Source organism: Zalophus californianus, chromosome 9, assembly GCF_009762305.2.
Source record: "Zalophus californianus isolate mZalCal1 chromosome 9, mZalCal1.pri.v2, whole genome shotgun sequence".
Taxonomy (NCBI): domain Eukaryota; kingdom Metazoa; phylum Chordata; class Mammalia; order Carnivora; family Otariidae; genus Zalophus; species Zalophus californianus.
Window position 1 is genome coordinate 63,819,439 of NC_045603.1, and position 17,936 is coordinate 63,837,374.

General features: G+C 44.9%; 1 protein-coding gene across 6 annotated transcripts in view; it reads left to right on the forward strand.

Annotated features, from left to right (window-relative positions):
• The first annotated feature begins 11,899 nt into the window (after positions 1–11,899).
• The window catches only part of FMNL3 (formin like 3), a 51,422-nt gene continuing 45,385 nt past the window's right edge, over positions 11,900–17,936 (forward strand). For 3 of the 6 annotated variants that reach the window (XM_027592130.2, XM_027592131.2, XM_027592127.2), the window contains exon 1: positions 11,900–12,329. In XM_027592130.2, coding sequence (XP_027447931.1) covers positions 12,204–12,329 — 126 coding nt within the window. In that variant the 5' untranslated portion in view covers positions 11,900–12,203. The remainder of the gene's footprint in view (positions 12,330–17,936) is intronic. The other 3 variants (XM_027592128.2, XM_027592129.2, XM_027592132.1) reach the window with 1 other exon arrangement.

Below are 17,936 nucleotides of genomic sequence, written 5' to 3' on the forward strand. Positions count from 1 at the left end.
GTTAAGGAACAAGAAAACTGGGTGCCTGGGTGGCTCAGTTGGTTAGGCGACTGCCTTCGGCTCGGGTCATGGTCCCGGAGTCCCGGGATCGAGTCCCGCATCGGGCTCCCTGCTTAGCGGGGAGTCTGCATCTCCCTCTGACCTTCTTCCCTCTCATGCTCTCTCTCTACCATTCTCTCTCTCTCTCTCAATAAATAAATAAAAATCTTTAAAAAAAATCTTACAAAAAAAGGAATAAGAAAATTTCTGTCGGGCTAATGTTGAATTCTCTGCCTAGAAGAGTAAGTTGCTAAGGGCTTGGTCTGTATGGTATTGACCAATATAGGTTACTTATTCACTGGTGACAGATTATTCATTCCCTCCTGGCTCAGGGTCTCTCATGAGGTTGCAGTCAGATATCAGCAAGGGCTGCAGTCATTAAAAGGCTTGACTGGGGCTGGAGGAATTACTTCCAAGGTAGCTCACTCATATAGCTGACAATTAGGTGCTAGCTGTTAGCTTGGAGGCCTGAGTTCCTCCACCTGTGGGCTCCTCCTTAGGGCTGCTTGAACGTTCTCATAGCATGAGAGCTGGCTTCTCTTCCAGAGTGAGAAGTCCCAGTGACAAGGAGCGCTAGATGGAAACTCTCTTTAAAACTTATCCTCATAAATCACATAGCAATCACTTCCTTATAATAACATCCTATTCCTAGGCTCCTGCCCTGGATCCTGTGCCTCAGAGGGCCTCAGCTTTGGAGGGCCTTCCTGGAAATGTTCTAGATGTCCCTTATGTGCCTGGGACCAGCCAGGGCCAGCAGGGCTATCAAAGCTGAGCCCAGACCAGGCCCTGAATGAGCCCTTGTCCCAGTTTCTCTCCTTCGTGGCACTCTCCAATCCCACGTTGCCTGAGAAACTCTGGAACTCATATCTATGGGGTCATCCCAAGGCCCTGAGACCAGGTCTCAATTTTAAGAGGGCATCCTGATGAGCCAACTACTCTTTCTGGACAGCACAGTATTCCTTTTGGGGAATCAGGTGAAATTGTCTCCAGGATGGTGCTAATAAGCCTATTTGTAGTCACATGGAAGATGAGTTCGGGCCTCTGGGCTACCAACAGAGCTTCCCCAGCTCTTGGACTTGAGTCGTGTGTATGGGTCCCTGTGTTGACCCTCTCTTTTCAGTGTTCTGAATGTGGAGCTACCGGTGGTCCATAGCACCAGAGGACAGTAGACTGGCAGCAGGCATCTTTTCTCCTGTACATCATCGCATACCACCACCCCACTGTCTACTCCCCCACTGGCACCCAGGGCACTAACTCCATTCCCCCCAAACACCCTGGGACACATATCAGGCAGTCATCTGGGAGTAGCCCCACCTTTCTCCTCCAATGTAATTTCGAGGTGCTTTTGAGACCATCACTTCACAGTACCAATAGGCCTTTTCCAACTGATGTCCTCTTTTGCTTCTGAATGATGTGGTGATAAAATGCCCTCCTCATGTTAGTCTTAAGTCATGCCATATGAGACAGGCACAAATGGCATCACTCCTCTTGCTGTACCCGTGAGTCCCCCACATATACTCCTGTTGGTGGTGGTGTATGGAAGATAGGGATGTGGTCAACACTGAAAGAGAACACAGTCTGGGAATGCTGTGATTATAGAATACAAGAGAAGACACGTTTGGAAGAGGTGTTGTTCTATGTTTATGGCATAAAACTCTGAATGAAAAGTTAATGTGACTGTACGAAAAAATCATTGTTCAAAATTTCCTGCATATTCTGGGTAAGACTTCCATTTGTGGTCATCATCAACAGAGCACAGTAATAATTTTTGAGAGAGTCAAGGGCAACATGATGAATGCTGTGGTGTCATGAGTGATGATGTAGCCAAGAGTAAATAAATGGTATAGAAGAACTACAGAGACAAGACTATCTTTATTGTTTCAATATAAAAATTTTCCAAAGAGCAATGGCATTGTGTTTAGTGTTACTATATTTTGTCCTGGTGGGAGATATGAAATTAGCCAGGAATGACATATTTGACAATAAAGAACATAAGGAACATGGTGGGGGGTGGGGCGTAGGGATGGGGGGTAGGAAATAGGTGAAGGGGATTAAAGGGTATAAACCCATGCTCCTAATCATGAAGCTGTACAGCCTCTCATTGTAAAATTGACATGTATTGTTAATGTAATTTTGTAAAGATGTGTGTGTGTTAATTTAATAAAAGCTTTGAAAGAAAATGACAGTTCTACCTGACTTGAAGTGCTAGGGGTGTATAAGACGGTGGGGGGGAAGGGAGGAAGATAGGAATAGGTTCTACATTCCAGAAGCTGAGGAGGAGAATGTGGCAGAGTTAAGGAGATGGAAAGCAGGCTGAGTTCCTGAGCCTAGGGCAAGGATGAGGAGGAGAACAGGAAGAGGGGGCAAGCTGGGAATGACTTGAGGCCCTTGGTCTAAAGTCAACTTTAGGGGAACCACTGTGGTTTCCCAACAAGTAGAGATAAACATGGCTTCCCTGAAGTCATTTTTTCTGTATCTCACACCTTTCCTTGGCTACTTTTACAGCCTCAATACCTCCTTCTGATCTCAAATGCACTGACCTTGTTCTGCCCAGTGGTTATGAGAACAAGCAGCTCACAGGAATGAAACACATTAAAATCCACACCATCACTTCTAAGTGTGTGTGAGTATTTAATATACTGTTTAAGATTCAGGAGGAGGCCTCTCACTTCCCAGATCTCATTTGCATATCCATTGACACCTGAAGGACAGGAATGAAGAAAATTGAGTTTTCTGTTTTCCAACCTCAGTATTATGGGCAATTATTACTGAAGACTGGCAGGAGAAAAAAAATACCTAAAAATATAGTTTGCAACATTTTTTTTTTAAAGATTTTATTTATTTATTTATTTGACAGAGAGAGACCAGCAAGAGAGGGAACACAAGCAGGGGGAGCGGGAGAGGGAGAAGCAGGCTTCCTGTGTAGCAAGGAGCCCGATGTGGGGCTCCATCCCAGGGCCCTGGGATCAGGACCTGAGCCGAAGGCAGACACTTAACGACTGAGCTACCCAGGTGCCCCCATGCACCAGATGCTATGGTAAACACTAGAGATGTGCTTGTGCAAATAGGTACAGCCCCAGCCCCCGTGGAGTTTTCATGCTAGTGGGAAAGACAGACAAACCAAAAATCACGTAAGTGAATATATACAAGAGGTTTCTTTCCAGTCCAACCGTCTCTGCTTTAATTTTTTTCTCAGGTATAATTGACATATAACAAACTGCATATATTTAAAGCATCCAATTTCATGAGTTTTGACATGAAACCATCATCATATTTTTTTTAAGATTTTTAATTTATTTATTTGAGAGAGAGCGAGAGCCAGAGAGATCACAGAGGGAGAGGGAGAGGAAGAAGCAGACTCACCTCTGAGCAGAGAGCCCGATGTGGGGCTCAATCCCAGGACCCTGAGATCATGACCTGAGCCGAAGCAGACACTTAACTAACTGAGCCACCCAGGTACACCGAAACCATCATCATAATCAAGATAATGGACATATCCATTATGCCTCCCAAACTTCCTCATGCTCCTTCATAATCTTTCCTGCCTTTATCCTCCCTTATCCCTAGGCAAACACTGATCTGGTTTCTATCATTGTAGATTAGTTTGAATTTTCTAGAATTTTATATGTGTATTCATACACACATATATACATATACATATAAACATATATACATATATATAAACAGTGTATTCATACTGTATGGTCATATCGTTTGGCCTCTTTTAATCAAGATAATTATTTGAGATTATCCATCATTATAGTATCGTACTTGATCTCTTCCTATTCATTTTGTTATCCCATTGTATGGATAATATAATGGGATATTTAATTTGTTTATCCACTCACTTGGCAATGGGCCTTGGGATTGTTTCCAGTCTTTTGCTATTCCAAAGTGCTAAGAACATTTGTGTACCAGTCTTTGTGTGCCCATGTGTTTTCTTTTCTCTGGAGTAAATATCTAGAAGTAGAATGATTACATCACATGGTAGGTGTATGTTTAACTTTTTAAGAAACTGCTATTTTCCAAAGTGGTTTTACCATTTTATGCTCCCACAAATAGTATGTGAGAAGTCTAGATTCTCCACATCATCACCAACACTCAGATCAGACTTTTTAATTTTAGGTGTGTAATGGTATCTCATTGTGGTCTTAATTTGCATTTCCCTAATGATGAATGATATTAAATATCCTTTCATGTGCTTATTTGTCATCCATATATCTTCTTTGGTGAGTGATCTGTTCAAATTTTTTGCCCATTTTTTAAAAAAATTGGGCTGTTTATTTTTCTTATCATTGATTTTTGAGACTTATTTATATATTCTGGATACAAGTCCTTTGTCAGATAGGTGATTTGCAATATTTTCTCTGGGGCTTGTGGCTTGTTTTTACTTCTCTTAACAATGCCTTTCAGGGGTGCCTCTGCCTCACTGCCTCACTCAGTAGAGCATGTAACTTTGATCTCAGGGTTGTGAGTTCAAGCCCCACATTGGGCATGGAGCCTACTTAAAAAACAAAAACAAAAAACAAAAGCAAAAAACCTTTCAAAGAACTTTCAAAGAGCCTTTCAAAGAGCATTAGTTTTTAATTTTGATGAAGCCCAATATGTCAATTCATTCTTTTACAGATAGTGCTTTTAGAATCATAGCTAATAAATTTTGCCTCACCCACATCACAGAAAAGGGTGAACTATAGCCTGAAGGAGGTGACTGAAGAGACAAAGACCAAAGACCAAACCGGCCACCAAGATAGGCATTGGGCAAGGCAGGTGGGGAAGGAGGAAAAGACCCAATTGCAGAGGACAAGACTTTGGGTGGATTTCAGACTAGCAGAGCTGTGGGTATGGATAGTTCGCGTTCATCGTATATTCCCATCTCCTTCTGGTGTGCTTTCCCACACTGCAGAGGCTGAAAAGCTAAGGATTATATTTCTCAGAAAGCCTTGCAGGCAGTCTGATGTATCTGGGTGAGATTTAGAAGGCAGAAGTGAGACAAAGGCCATTGTATTGCAGCTTTGGCTATTTCTCCTGGCAAGCAAATTCATGGAGATGTGATATATTTGTATAGCAGTGATTCAGTGATGTCTCCTGCTTTGTAAATATTGGGAGGTGGTTGCATCAGAGTGTAACAGCAGCAATGTCCTGATCATAGCTTCCAGATCTCAGGATCACACTTGTAGGCACTTGTTCTTAGACCCAGTCATCGGCAGAGACCTCCAGATACACCACGCTCCCTGACTGTGGGAAAGGTAGCAGCTTCCTTGGTGGAGTTTCAGCCTACAGTGGGCTCCTCTAGACTTCCCAGTTGATTTTGTAAGCACTGTGTCCTAGCCTCCTTACAATACTTGGAGGAACTTTTGTCTCCTGCATTGAACCCTGAGTGATACAAGCAGACAGATTGTATCTGGGAGGAATGGTAAAGAACAAAGGGACTGCCATTGTGTGGCAAGAATGTGACAATGTATGAAGTCATTCATCTGTTCAATGAGCATGTAACAGACATGAAGTGGGTGGTATTGCTAGATACTAGGAATATCTACTTGCCCTGAAGGAGCTTACACAATTTGATGATTTCATGGTATGATGATAAAGATATGTTGGGACACTATGTGCTCATGGACATGTTCTCAATTAAACTTGGAAAGTCATGAAAGAGGTGACCTGTAAGCTTTATTTTAGTGGATGAGAGGAATTAGCCAGCAAAGAGAGAGGGAAAGAGCATTCTATGTGTAAAAGTGTAAATTATCAAGAAAAACTTTTACTTATTATTTTTTAAGATTTTTAGCTATTTATTTGAGAGAGAGAGAGAGAGCCGGAGAGAGGGCACAAGCAAGGGGAGTAGCAGAGGGAGAGGGAGAAGCAGGCTTCCCGCAGAGCAGGGAGCCCAATGTGGGGCTCAATCCCAGGACCCCAGGATCATGACCTGAGCCGAAGGCAGATGGTTAACCGACTGAACCACCCAGGAGCACCCTAAGAAAAACTTTTAAATGTCTGTTCACATTCCCCTCCCCCACCCTCCACACCTTCCCAGGAAAGAGAAGGAGAAAGGAAGTGTATGTTTCTCAAGATTTTAGAGGATGGGACTGGAGGTACTGTAGGAACTGCCTCGGTAGGGAGGGTGCAGGTGGAGGCAGGAGTTTGAAAGTGTTTCGAGTAAAGAGATGGAAGCAGTTGATCTAAGAGAGATTCTGGGCTTCCCTAGAGATTAAGGGTAAGACACATCCTCAATCTGGCCTCAACTTTTCAATCTTCTTTATTCCCTCACCTCTTACAAGAGAATCAGAATGTTATGGGATTCCAAGGCCGAGTTCAGTTTCAGCGCCAGGGTCACCACTTACTAGCATATGGCTTTGAACATATTATTTAACTTCATTTAGTCCATTTATTCATCTGTGTAATGAGGATAATGATAATATCCCCCTCCTACAGTGTTGTAAAGATAAAATCAGGTAATGGATGTGAAAAAAATATTGTAAATTATAAAGCACTGTAAAAATATTAGTCACTATCATCTAATGGGTGTGACTAAGTCTTCTTGATTCTGTCTCCAGTATATCTCTGTTATAGACTGAATTGTGTCCTCCCCAAATTCATATGTTGAAACCTAACCCCCAAGATGACTGTATTTGGTGATAGGGCCTTTAAAGAGGCAATTAAGGTTGAAGGAGGTCATAAGGGTGGGGCCTAATGCAATAGGACTGGCATCCTACTAAAAAGACACACTACAACCCTCTTTCTCCAAGTCCGAACAGAAGTGAGACCATATGAGCACACAGCAAGAAAGTGGCCATGTACAAGTCAGGAAGAGAGGTTTCACCAGAAACCAACACTGATGGCACCTTCATCTTGGACTTCTAGCCTCCAGGGCTGTGAGAAAATAAATTTCTGTTGTTTAAGACACCCAATCTGCGGTATTTTGTTATGGCAACCCAAGCAGGCTAATGTAATCTTTACCTATGACTTTATTTCTCTTCATTCCCCTGCTCTGATTTGGTTCCTGCCCTTCTCTTTTCCATATCATCTCTGTAGAGCTTTCTGTATTCTCAATCCTGATAAAGGAATCTTTCCAAAGGGCATACTGGAAAACCATCTAGGAATCAGAACTATCTACAGCATAGGACAAACTCCTCAGCGGAACACAAGAATCCTCTTCAACTTGATTTGACATGCCCCTCCAGCTTTGTCTCCTATCCTCCTGCTATACACACATCCTTTGCTTCAGCCTCGCCGAAATTCTTACCATTGCTTAGACTTCCATGCTCTTTCACAGTTCTCTATTTTGGCCCGTAATTTTTCCTCCTTCCTGAAATGCCCCTTCCCCTCCTGATCACCCCTCCTTCCATCACCTTCTCATCACACTGTCTCACCTTTCCCTCTGGCACATCTATTCATCTTTCAGCCCTGGCTCAAGTGTCACCTGCTCTCCGAAGCCCCCCTTTATAGCTCCACCCTCAGTTCTCTTGGGAACATTTTGCACATCCCTCTATTCCAATACTTATTACACTGTTTTGTAAATATGTTGAGACTCTTTCCTAGGAGATAGTGAGCACCTGAAAGAAAGACACCTAGTCATCATTGAATCTCCCTTCATATTTATGAAACAGGAGGTGCTGGGTACATACGTTTCAAATAAACAAACAAAAAATCCCACAGTCCAGACAAGACACAGACACAAAATTGAACAACAGAAAGCAGTAGAGGAACCAGGAGTTATGTATCTGGGTATCCTCCATGGCCCCTAGCACAGTGTCTTGCATATAGTAGTAGACTCTCAGTAAATGTTCCAAATGAAAAGTTGAGAAAATAAGAGTCATGATCATTTAAATCTGGGAGAACTCAAGGATGGGACTTAGAAGCTGGTATCCATCAATGATTCCATCTGATGCCTTCAAACTCAGTCCATATCCTCTCTACCTTGCCTCCCCTGCCTGTCAGCTCGTTTGAAGTCAGGGTGTCTCTTATTCATCTTTGTATCTCGCATTCTTTATCTATTTACTGGTATCTAGCCAGATGCTTCGCACATGATAGGCATCCAATAGGTATTTGTTGCGTTTTTGTTAAAAAACTAAAGATTATGCTTAGTGCATGTGGGATGTGTATAGGCTACATAGAAGAAAGCAGAAATCTAAAACAGGGACACAGCAGGGGTGAACTCATTCCCTATTACTACTTTAACAAATTACCACAAACTAGTGGCTTAAAACAACACAGATTTATTATGTTACAGTTCTAGATGTTAGATGTCTGAAAATGGGTCTTACAGGGCTAAAATTAAAGTGTTAACAGGGCTGTGTTCCTTCCAGAGGCTCTAGGGGAGAATCTATTTCCTTGCCTTTCCCAGTTTCTAAAGGCTGCTGCATTCCTTGGCTTAGGGCCCTGCATCCCTCCAACTTCTGCTTCTGTTGCTATGTCTCCTCTCATTCTGACCCTTCTGCCTCGCTCTTAGAAGGGCCCTTGCGATTACATTGAACACAGTCAGATAACCCGTGATAATCTTCTCATCTCAAAATCCCTAACTTAATCACATCTGCAAAGTCCCTTTTGGCATGTAAAATAACATATTCACAGGTTCTGGGGATCAGGACATGGGCATTTTGGAGAGCCATTATTATGCTTAGCACAAAGAACTAAGCTGAAGATGTAAGAATGTACAACAAATGTTTGGAGGTGGACGTTTCCAGCTGAAGCAAAGGGTTCATAAAATATTAGAGCCAGGTAAGATAGGAAAAGTAGTTTGAAAGGGCAATGGGGTTTAGAGTTGATATAGACCTTTGAATATCAGATTAAGTTTTGGCTTTATCTTGTATAAAGTTGGAAACTTTGAAGGTGGGTGAGCAGAGAGTTAACAATGAAAGCACTAATCTAGCAGACTCCAGAAGTCTGTAGAGTATGTAGATCTGGTGGTCAAGCAAAACCAAAAATAAAATGTTGGGGACCAAAAGACCACATAAGGGTAAATACACTGCTGTTTACTGTCTTATTGAGTCTCTTCTTTCTGCTGGATGTTCCTTAAGCAACTGTTAAAAAAGTGATTGATGAATTATTTCCCCTTTTGAATTCTCAGTTTTTTGTCTAGTAGAAGTCTTCAGTATATTATAACTCTTCTGCTTTAGAAGAGTCTGCCACAGCAATTGGGAAAATATGTGTTTGGGGGGAGGGAAGGAAAAGAGGGGATAAGATGTGAGTTGATTGATTTGTCTAACTGTTGTTTTTTTTTTTAAGATTTTATTTATTTATTTGACAGAGGAAGACACAGTGAGAGAGGGAACACGAGCAGGGGGAGTGGGAGAGGGAGAAGCAGGCTCGCTGCTGAGGAGGGAGCCCGATGTGGGGCTTGATCCCAGGACCCTGAGATCATGACCTGAGCTGAAGGCAGATTGGCTCAACGATTGAGCCACCCAGGCGCCCCAATTTGTCCAACTGTTTGGAAGAGGCTGATCTTCACAGGAGAGAGTTTCAGTGGTCTGAAAAGACAGGGACTCCTCCACTTTTGGGTTGTAAGCAATAGAAACAATGCAGACTGACTCACAAAAGAGAATTTACCAGCTTTAAATAGCATCCACATGATGATTTCCAAACTGATACTACCAACCTAGATCTCCAGATTCATTTATATCCAATTGCCAAGTGGCTAACTCTACTTGGATGTCCAGTCAGCAAATCAAACTCATCACAGTCAACACCCTGTTTCTAATCTTCCCTTTCTGGCTCTCCCTCAACAAACCTACTCCTCTCTCCATTTTGGTTAGTGAAAACACCACCCTCCCCGTTGCTCAGGTCAAATAAAAACTTTGAATGTGGGGGGTGAATAAAAGATAATTCCAAAGTGCCAAACAATTCTATTGGTCCCACTTTGACCATTTCCGGGGCTCCTGCCTGGCTCCGTCAGTAGAGCATGTGACTCTTGATCTCAGCGTTGTGAGTTCATACCCCACGCTGGGCATGGAGTTTACATACATACATACATAAATAAATAAATAAATAAATAAATAAAGTTTAGAGATAACTATGTATCTATAGACAAAATGTGGAAAAAAAAAAGAATCTGACCATTTCTCTCTGTCTGTACAGCTATCCTGGTTCAAACCACCACCATCTCTCCACCTGTATTATCTCACACTGGCCTCTTTGCTGTTCCTCTAACACATGACACATAGTATGGACTTGCCATCCTCTCTGGATCATTCTTCCCTCAGATATCCACATGGCTTACTCCCTTACTTTCTTCAGATCTTTATCCAAATCCAAACGTCATCTTATTACGGAGGCCTTCTCTGACCGTCTTATTTAAAATTTTAACCTCTCTTCCACCTCTATCCCTTTTTAGTTTTTTTTTTCATTAACACTGATCACTAGCATCTGTACATTTTACTTGTTAGTTGTAAGTGTAAATTCTGAAAGGGCAAGGTATATGCCTTTTTTGTTTACAGATGTATCTTCAAAACCTAAAACAGTATCTGACATATAATAAGCTTTTCAGTAAAAATTTGTTGAATAAATAAAGAAAAAGTCAAGGTGATAACTTCAGGCATGGTTAGATTCAGGTTTTCAGGATGTTGCTAGAACTCTGTCCTATCTCTTAGCTTTGCTTTCCCCAGCAGACTTGAGGTGTCATGGGTGAAGGCATGATGGCTACCAGCAGCTCCAGATTTACATCCTAATGATCCAGCAGCCCTAATGGAAACAGAGTGTCTCTTTCCTGACTGTTCCAGTAAAAGAAAGCCTTGGAAATGAGTCTTATATTCTGGGTTTGGGTCAAGTGTTGATCCCTAAAACAGTCTCTGAGGGTAGGGGAAGAAAATACTGTGACTGGCAGGGTCTAGGTCATAAGGCCCCCTGGAAAGGGGGTGAAGTTCAGCTCCACTTGGACTGAGAAGAGGGGATTGGTGGTTCCCTAAGAGGAAATGGGGTGCTATTACTTGAAGAAAAGGAATGGAAGCTAGGCTAGCAGAAAAAACAGATGTTCATCACATCATCAGTGATGACCCACCAGCAGACCTAGCCCAGAACAGCATTATTCTTCTGCACCTCCATTTTTACGTCCAGCCAGATCAGCCTCTGAACTTTCGTAAGATTCTCTCCTTCTAAATGCCTTTTCACCTGTCAGTTAAAGTCTTCCTCGCCCCTCAGTGCCCAATTCAAATGAGTTCCTTATAACTCTTAACAGACGTGGTCTCTCTCCCTCTCCTGAGCATCCTAGTTGTTTCTTTTTTTCTTTTTTAAAAAGATTTTATTTATTTATTTAACAGAGAGAGACACAGCGAGAGAGGGAACACAAGCAGGGGGAGTGGGAGAGGGAGAGGCAGCTTCCCTGGGATCAGGGATCCCGCCGCAGGGCTCGATCCCAGAACCCTGGGATCATGACGTGAGCGGAAGGCAGACGCTTAACGACTGAGCCACCCAGGCACCCCATCCTAGTTGTTTCTACTTCTCGTGTAGCTAGCTTTACACACTGTGCCCTATATTTTACATATTTGTATGTTTTACGAGCTCCTTGTGGAAAGGGCCGGGTCCATTTCCCGGATGTCCAGGCCAGCGCCTCACACCTTCAGCAACCACGGTGATTCGATTCGCACCGGAGCCGCCAGGGCGCGCTAGGCGCCAGGCGCGAGGCCGCCGGGGCGGGGGGGGGGGGGGGGGGGGGGGGGGGGCAGGGAGGCGCTGTGATTGGCAGGTACGGTCGTCAATCAGGCGCGGGGGGCGGGGCGGGATGCTCAGGAGGCCTGTAGGCGAGAGGCGGGCCCTGCATGAATGGGGCGCGCGGCGCGCGGGCTGCAGTCGGCGTTCGGGGGTGGGGAAGCCGGAGTCTCGGCCGGGAGTGGGTGGGAGGAAGCGAAGTGGCGGGGGGGGGGTGGAAGGGAAAGAGCGCGAGGGGGCGGGGAGGGGCAGCGCGGGAGCGGCGAGCTGAGAGCGGCCAGGCGGCGGGTGTGAGCGAGAGCGGTGGCCACCCGGTCGGTCGCTTCGGTGCCGCTGTCCGCTGCGCTGCCCCCGCCCTTGCCGCGCGTCACCGCCTGCGGGACCCCGAGGAGCTCCCAGCGCCCCGGACGGGGCAGAGAGTCGAGACTAGGGGAGCCGACGCTGAGGGAGGAGCCGGGTCGGAGCGGCCGAGCCCAAGGCCCCCGGGCGTGGAGGTGGGGGGCTGAGGCCCCCGAGGGGGCCCCGCTGCGATGGGCAACCTGGAGAGCGCCGAGGGGGGCCCGGGCGAGCCGCCTTCAGTCTCGTTGCTGCCGCCGCCGGGCAAGATGCCGATGCCTGAGCCCTGTGAACTGGAAGAGAGGTTCGCCTTGGTGCTGGTGAGAGCTGAGCCCAGTCCCTTCCCCCTCCTACCGTCCCCGAGGTCCCAGTGCCCGGGGTAGGACTTTGCCGGGGTGCCCCTATCCGGCCCACCCCTTCGGGGGGGGGTTCCGATAGACACAGTGTCTTCTTGGCAATCTCTGAGCAGCCGCTGGTCGCCCGACAGCCCCGTCGGGGACCTCCGACCGCGGCCTCAACCGCTGGACACAGGAGGAGGGGTCCTCAGCGTGGGACCTCCCCAGGATCCACACTTCTTCCTCTTCCCTACCCCTTCTGCAGCCCTTGCACTTCTCCCCACTTCCCCGACAGCCTTCCCAGGTCCCTAGAATTCTCATTTCTAAGCCTCTTGCTGGTGCCGGGGAATTCAGAAACCTGGGGCCGGCCCACTCTTCAGCCCAAGTTAGGGTTCTCTGACTGGGGAGACCGCCTCTCGTGTTAACATGGAGGCTTCCCAGGGAGTGGGTCCCACTTCCAGCCCAGACCAGATGTTTGGGGGAGAGGTGGGGGAATGGAGAGGGGGCTGGGAGCTCTCGAAGGGGGTGGAATAAAGAGTGATGCCATTCTACTTATTTTCAGAATGGCCTGCAGGCATCCTGCAAAGTTATAGTGGATTTGTCTAAAAGGCTGAACATGTGGATAAGCCATTTCACTAGTGTATTTTTCCAACTGAAACAATACACAAACCATCCCGCCTCCTTTTTTTCCTCCCTTTTTATGTTAAACCCTAGTGGCTGGTTTGTGTTCTTTTGCCTGTGCTTCCTTTTAGTCTTTCTGTAGGTTCCCCAAAGATCTGTATAGATGAATTTTAAGCCTGCTTTGGGATTCTCCTTTGGTGTGGGAACTGGACATTGGTCTCAGTGGCTCTGTGGATAGGGAGGATCTGAGCTGGTATCACTGGGATGGAGCCAGAAAATATGTTGGAGGTAATAATGAAGTTTTGGGGAAAGAAAATGAACGAAGTGATGGAACATTTGCTGGCAGAGGTAAACCTTTGAGAAATTTGGGGAAATAGTTCCCAGTCCCTCAAAGAACTCTCTAAAGGGGCAGTGTTAATGCTGCTGTTATTGTTATTGTTGGTATGGCCTGAAGGGCCTGCTTTGCCTTTGCCCATGCGGAGGGAATAGTTGTGGACTTGGCAGCCTTATTGGATTTCATCTGCCTTGGAATAGGGAGATTAGATCTGTTGGCAACAGTGGGACTGTCTAGAGATCCTGGCCTCTCCGATGGTGGAGAGCCTGACATTAGCCCACACTGGCACTGCAGCCAGCTCAGAGGCATTCCAAGGGGAAGCGATGTTACTGGAACCTCTCTGCCCACCAGCTCTGCAGAGGGCCAAAGGGATCTGGGCCACACATCCTGTAGCCCTCTGCATTTCCCCCAGCCTCCTCAAGGGGATGGGTGAGTCAGTGATTACTAATGTGCTGTGGCCAACTCAGAGGCTGAGGAGGAGAGATTGGGATTTGGTGCCCTTGAGAACAAGAGCTCAACTGTTGGGGAAAAGAGTGGGAGGGAATCTGCACTCCAGTGGGGGTGTGAATCCCCCCCACCCCACCCCAGTGAGCTGGCACGAGGTAGTTACAGAAATTGGAGAGAAAGGGATAGTTTGAGGTGGACTGGGTGGTGGGGAGCTGCCTTAGGTAGGGGCTGCCAGGCTGTTGGTCGTGAGAGCTCAGAACCAGAGTTGATCGAGTCCTCATTGGAACTTGGTTGACAAGTTTGTTTAGTTAGTTGGCAAACTGATGGCTTAATATCCACAAAATGCACGTGGTGTCCTGATTACTAACCACATCACCCAGAGAGCACAGGTCAAGCGGGAGCCGGGACCACCCACTTGCAAGTTATACTTTCTGTATAAAGTTTTGATTTGTTTCCTCTGGGCTTTTGTTTTGGTCTTGTTTCTGTGTGCCTGAGCTGCTGCTGATGGGGGGTTGGAACAGGGCAGGCCAGGGCTAGTTAGCTGTCTTATGGGAGGAGGGGATTTTACCTCACTTTTCCAACACAGGGAAATCATGCTTTCTTGGGGATTTGAGTTCTTCTCTGGGGGCTCCTTCCTCTGCTTCTGAAACATGCCCTTTTTACTATCCTTCTTTCTCCTGTCCTACTGTTTGGGAACGGTACTGGCTGTTGGATGTTTGACCCTGGAGCAAGCTCAGGTGTATTTCCTGAATAGTCAGGAGAAGTGGAGTGTGTGTAGTAGAAAAAGCAAGGGCTGTCTTAGTAACTGTCTCAAGCTCTCTCTAAGCCTCATCTGTACATTTTATAGATTTCCTTACCTAGAAGATAGGGTAATAATTTCTGTCGTAGTAGGTTTATGAGAATTAGATGAGCCACGTATAATAAAGCCCTTGGTACTTTGTAGGTACTCTGTATAGATTAGCTTTTTTTCTTGATTGTGTGAGTCAGACAAGCTGCTCCTTTCTTTTTTCTTTCCCAGATTGTCAGCATCATTATGATAGATTTGGTTTTTGAAAAAGCTGTTTGAAAATCTGTTGAGATGACATACTGGTGTCCTGGTTAAACATATGTACTTTCAAGTCAAAGTGGGCTCAAATACTGGCCTCTTCACAATCTCTAGTTAGAAAAGTGTTTGGCCTTAAGCAAGTTGCTTCATCTCTTTGAGTCCCGGTTTCTTCTTATAAATGAAGATAATAATAGTATTTGCCACATGAAGTTGCTGTGTGGATATAATGAAACTGGAAGCCAAGTACTTAGATAGCAGAGTCTGGCAACTACTATATGCTCAGTAAATGGTAGCTTTTAAATTTGTAGCTCTCAGCAGTGACTCAGATCTGAGATCACTTGTATTCCCAAAAAGGATTTTAAGTTTAGAAATATGATGAAACCAATTACATATTTTGTGTAGCTAGTCTCAGGATATGCCTTCTGCTGTCAGAGGGAGGGCTTCCCCCAGTTCCAGTGTACCTGTGGAATACCCGCCCCCAAACCCGAAAACCACACTGGCTGAGGAAGTTGTATCATTGTGAGTCAAGGGCACAGGCTCCCAGCTTTCTGGTGTAGACACATGATCTGACACACAGCCTGACAGCCGAGGTTGGAGAGCTCAAGGTCTGAGGCCATGAGGTGATTTGTTCAGGACATTGATCCCAAGAGTCCTAACCTGGCCCAGTGCCCGAATCCAAGGCTTCCCCCTACTGCTCTGCTGGGATACTGATCCACTCATCCCTGGGGGCAGCCAAGGTCCGTGACTGGTCACCTCTGACTGGGATCGGTTCTACCATTTTTCTGGTGTGCTGTACAAATATTATTTTTCTGGTGTGCCCCGATATGAAAAAGGTTGTGAAGCTGTGTTATGCTGTCCCTCTGGGATCTTTCCTTACCCCCTGTCTGAACAGCAGCTCCTATTCTTTTGAGTACTGAGAAGTTTAGGGATGGTGCAATTATTGGAGCTTCTCTATCCATATCAGAATGAGAACCCATCTCTGGTCTGTCTGATAGTGCCACAGTCTGTGTTTTGGTCCCAACTAGGTTACTACCCAACCTCAATTTCTCAGAGCTAGTATTCTGGCCAGTACTGGCCTTTGCTAAGATAGAGAGGGGAGGCAGAGGGCTTTAAGGGCTTTGAAAGGATAGCTGTCTGCCCTTGCTGTGTTTGCACCCTCATTTTTCTCTTTGCTGACTTATTATGGACTTGAAATGGAGTCTAAAGTTTCTGATGCCAGAAAAAGCCCTGGTTATCCCTCAGGAGGAGGCTCTCAGGGCAGAAGGGTGGGGTTGTATGACAGAGCCTGTCCCTGCCATGGGTCCTTCGCTCACATTTCCCTGGTGATGACTGATGGCTTTGGGTTTTGCTGTAAGTACAGCGTTGATGTTGGAGCTAAGCTGGTATGGGTGCTAGTTGTCTAAGAGGCTTTGAGGACCTACTGTGACACAGAAAGGGGCTGGGAAAAACTTGGACTAAATATCAAGTTCCAAATGGCTACGATGGAAATTTTTTCCCAGCCCTGGGGATTGTGGTGAATTAGTTCAGGCTGGAATAGGACATGGGGGAGGGAGAGGACCCTTGACAGCAGCTGGTCAGAGGAACCCCCCTTGCTCAGAGACCTCACCGAGAAGACCTTGGGCCACCAGGAAGGAGCCTCATTCCCTTGACCTTCCCATATGACCCTCCTTAGACTGGGGGAGGTGTGGGGGGGCTGCGGGATAGGACTGACGGAGTGGGCTTCTTGTCATTTGGGAGTGTTTTCATTGCTCAGAGGGAGTTTCAGCTTTTTTTCTTTTTTTCTCTTAAAGTAATACTCATTCCCTAAGAAAAGTATGGGCAATTTAGAAAGAAGAAAAGATTAAAGATTTATACGGAAGAAAAACATCCGTATTTTCTCTAGTTCCTTTACCAAATGGAGCCAATGTGTTTTAAAACCTTTCATATTTTTTTCTCTGAATAAGGTTTTGTACAATGTTGTAATATTGCTATATATTTTTTAATCCAGTTTGGGGTTTGTTTTCTTTTCCTTTGGCTTTGTTATTTCACTAGTTTTCCCAAGCCAGTCATTGTAAACATTTTTAAATGCTTGTACAGTGGCCCCTCCAGTGAATGTACCATTGTGTACTTAACTGTTCTATTGTTGGACATTTAGGTTGTTTGCTTCTGTTTGCCATCGAAAACAATGCTGTGATGAACATCTTGGTGTACAAAACCTTTTCAATATTTAGAGTTTTCCTTAGGATAGAAACCCAAAATTGAACCGGCTAGGTTGTAGGATATAAAGTTTTTAAGGTCCTCAATACATATTTCCAAATGGTTTTTAAAAAAGGAGTCATGCATGTGAGTTTCCTCAAAGGAGGGGAGGAGGATTGAGACTAGCTTCTTTTCTCCTGATTATGACAATAATACATGTTTATTAAGCAAATTTAGAAGTTAAAAATGTGGAGCACCTGGGTGGCTCAGTCGTTAAGCGTCTGCCTTCAGCTCAGGTCATGATCCCACGGTCCTGGGATCGAGCCCCGCGTCGGGCTCCCTGCTCCTCGGGAAGCCTGCTTCTCCCTCTCCCACTCCCCCTGCTTATGTTCCCTCTCTTGCTGTATCTCCCTCTGTCAAATAAATAAATAAAATCTTAAAAAAAAAAGTTAAAAATGTAACAAGTATAAGCTATATAGAAAAGTATAAAGAAGAGAATTAAAGTCACCTGTAATCTCACTGTCTACCATTAACATTTTGATGTACTTATATATATCTTAACAATTAGGATCATACTGTGCAAATTGTTTTGTAAACTGATTTTTATTTTACTTTCTTAAGCATTTTCTCCTTTGTTTAAACATTCTTTAGTATCATGATTTCATAGCTGGATAGTAGTCCATAGTATAGTACTCTATTATTGCCTTATCTTTTATTTCTCTCTTTTTTTGCTACTAAAAATAACACTGTGAAGAATATCCTGTACATGTCTGAATATTTATTTAGGATAAATTGCTAGAAGTATAATTATTGGGTCAAAAGGGATATGCTTTTTAAAGTCCTCTGAGAAATATGCTTCTAAAAAAGTTGTACTAGTTGGCTTTTTCACTGACAGTGTGCATCCCCTTTCTCTATAAGCTAAACATTACCGGATGGTTTAACATTTTAAAAAACCTTTGCCAATTTCATT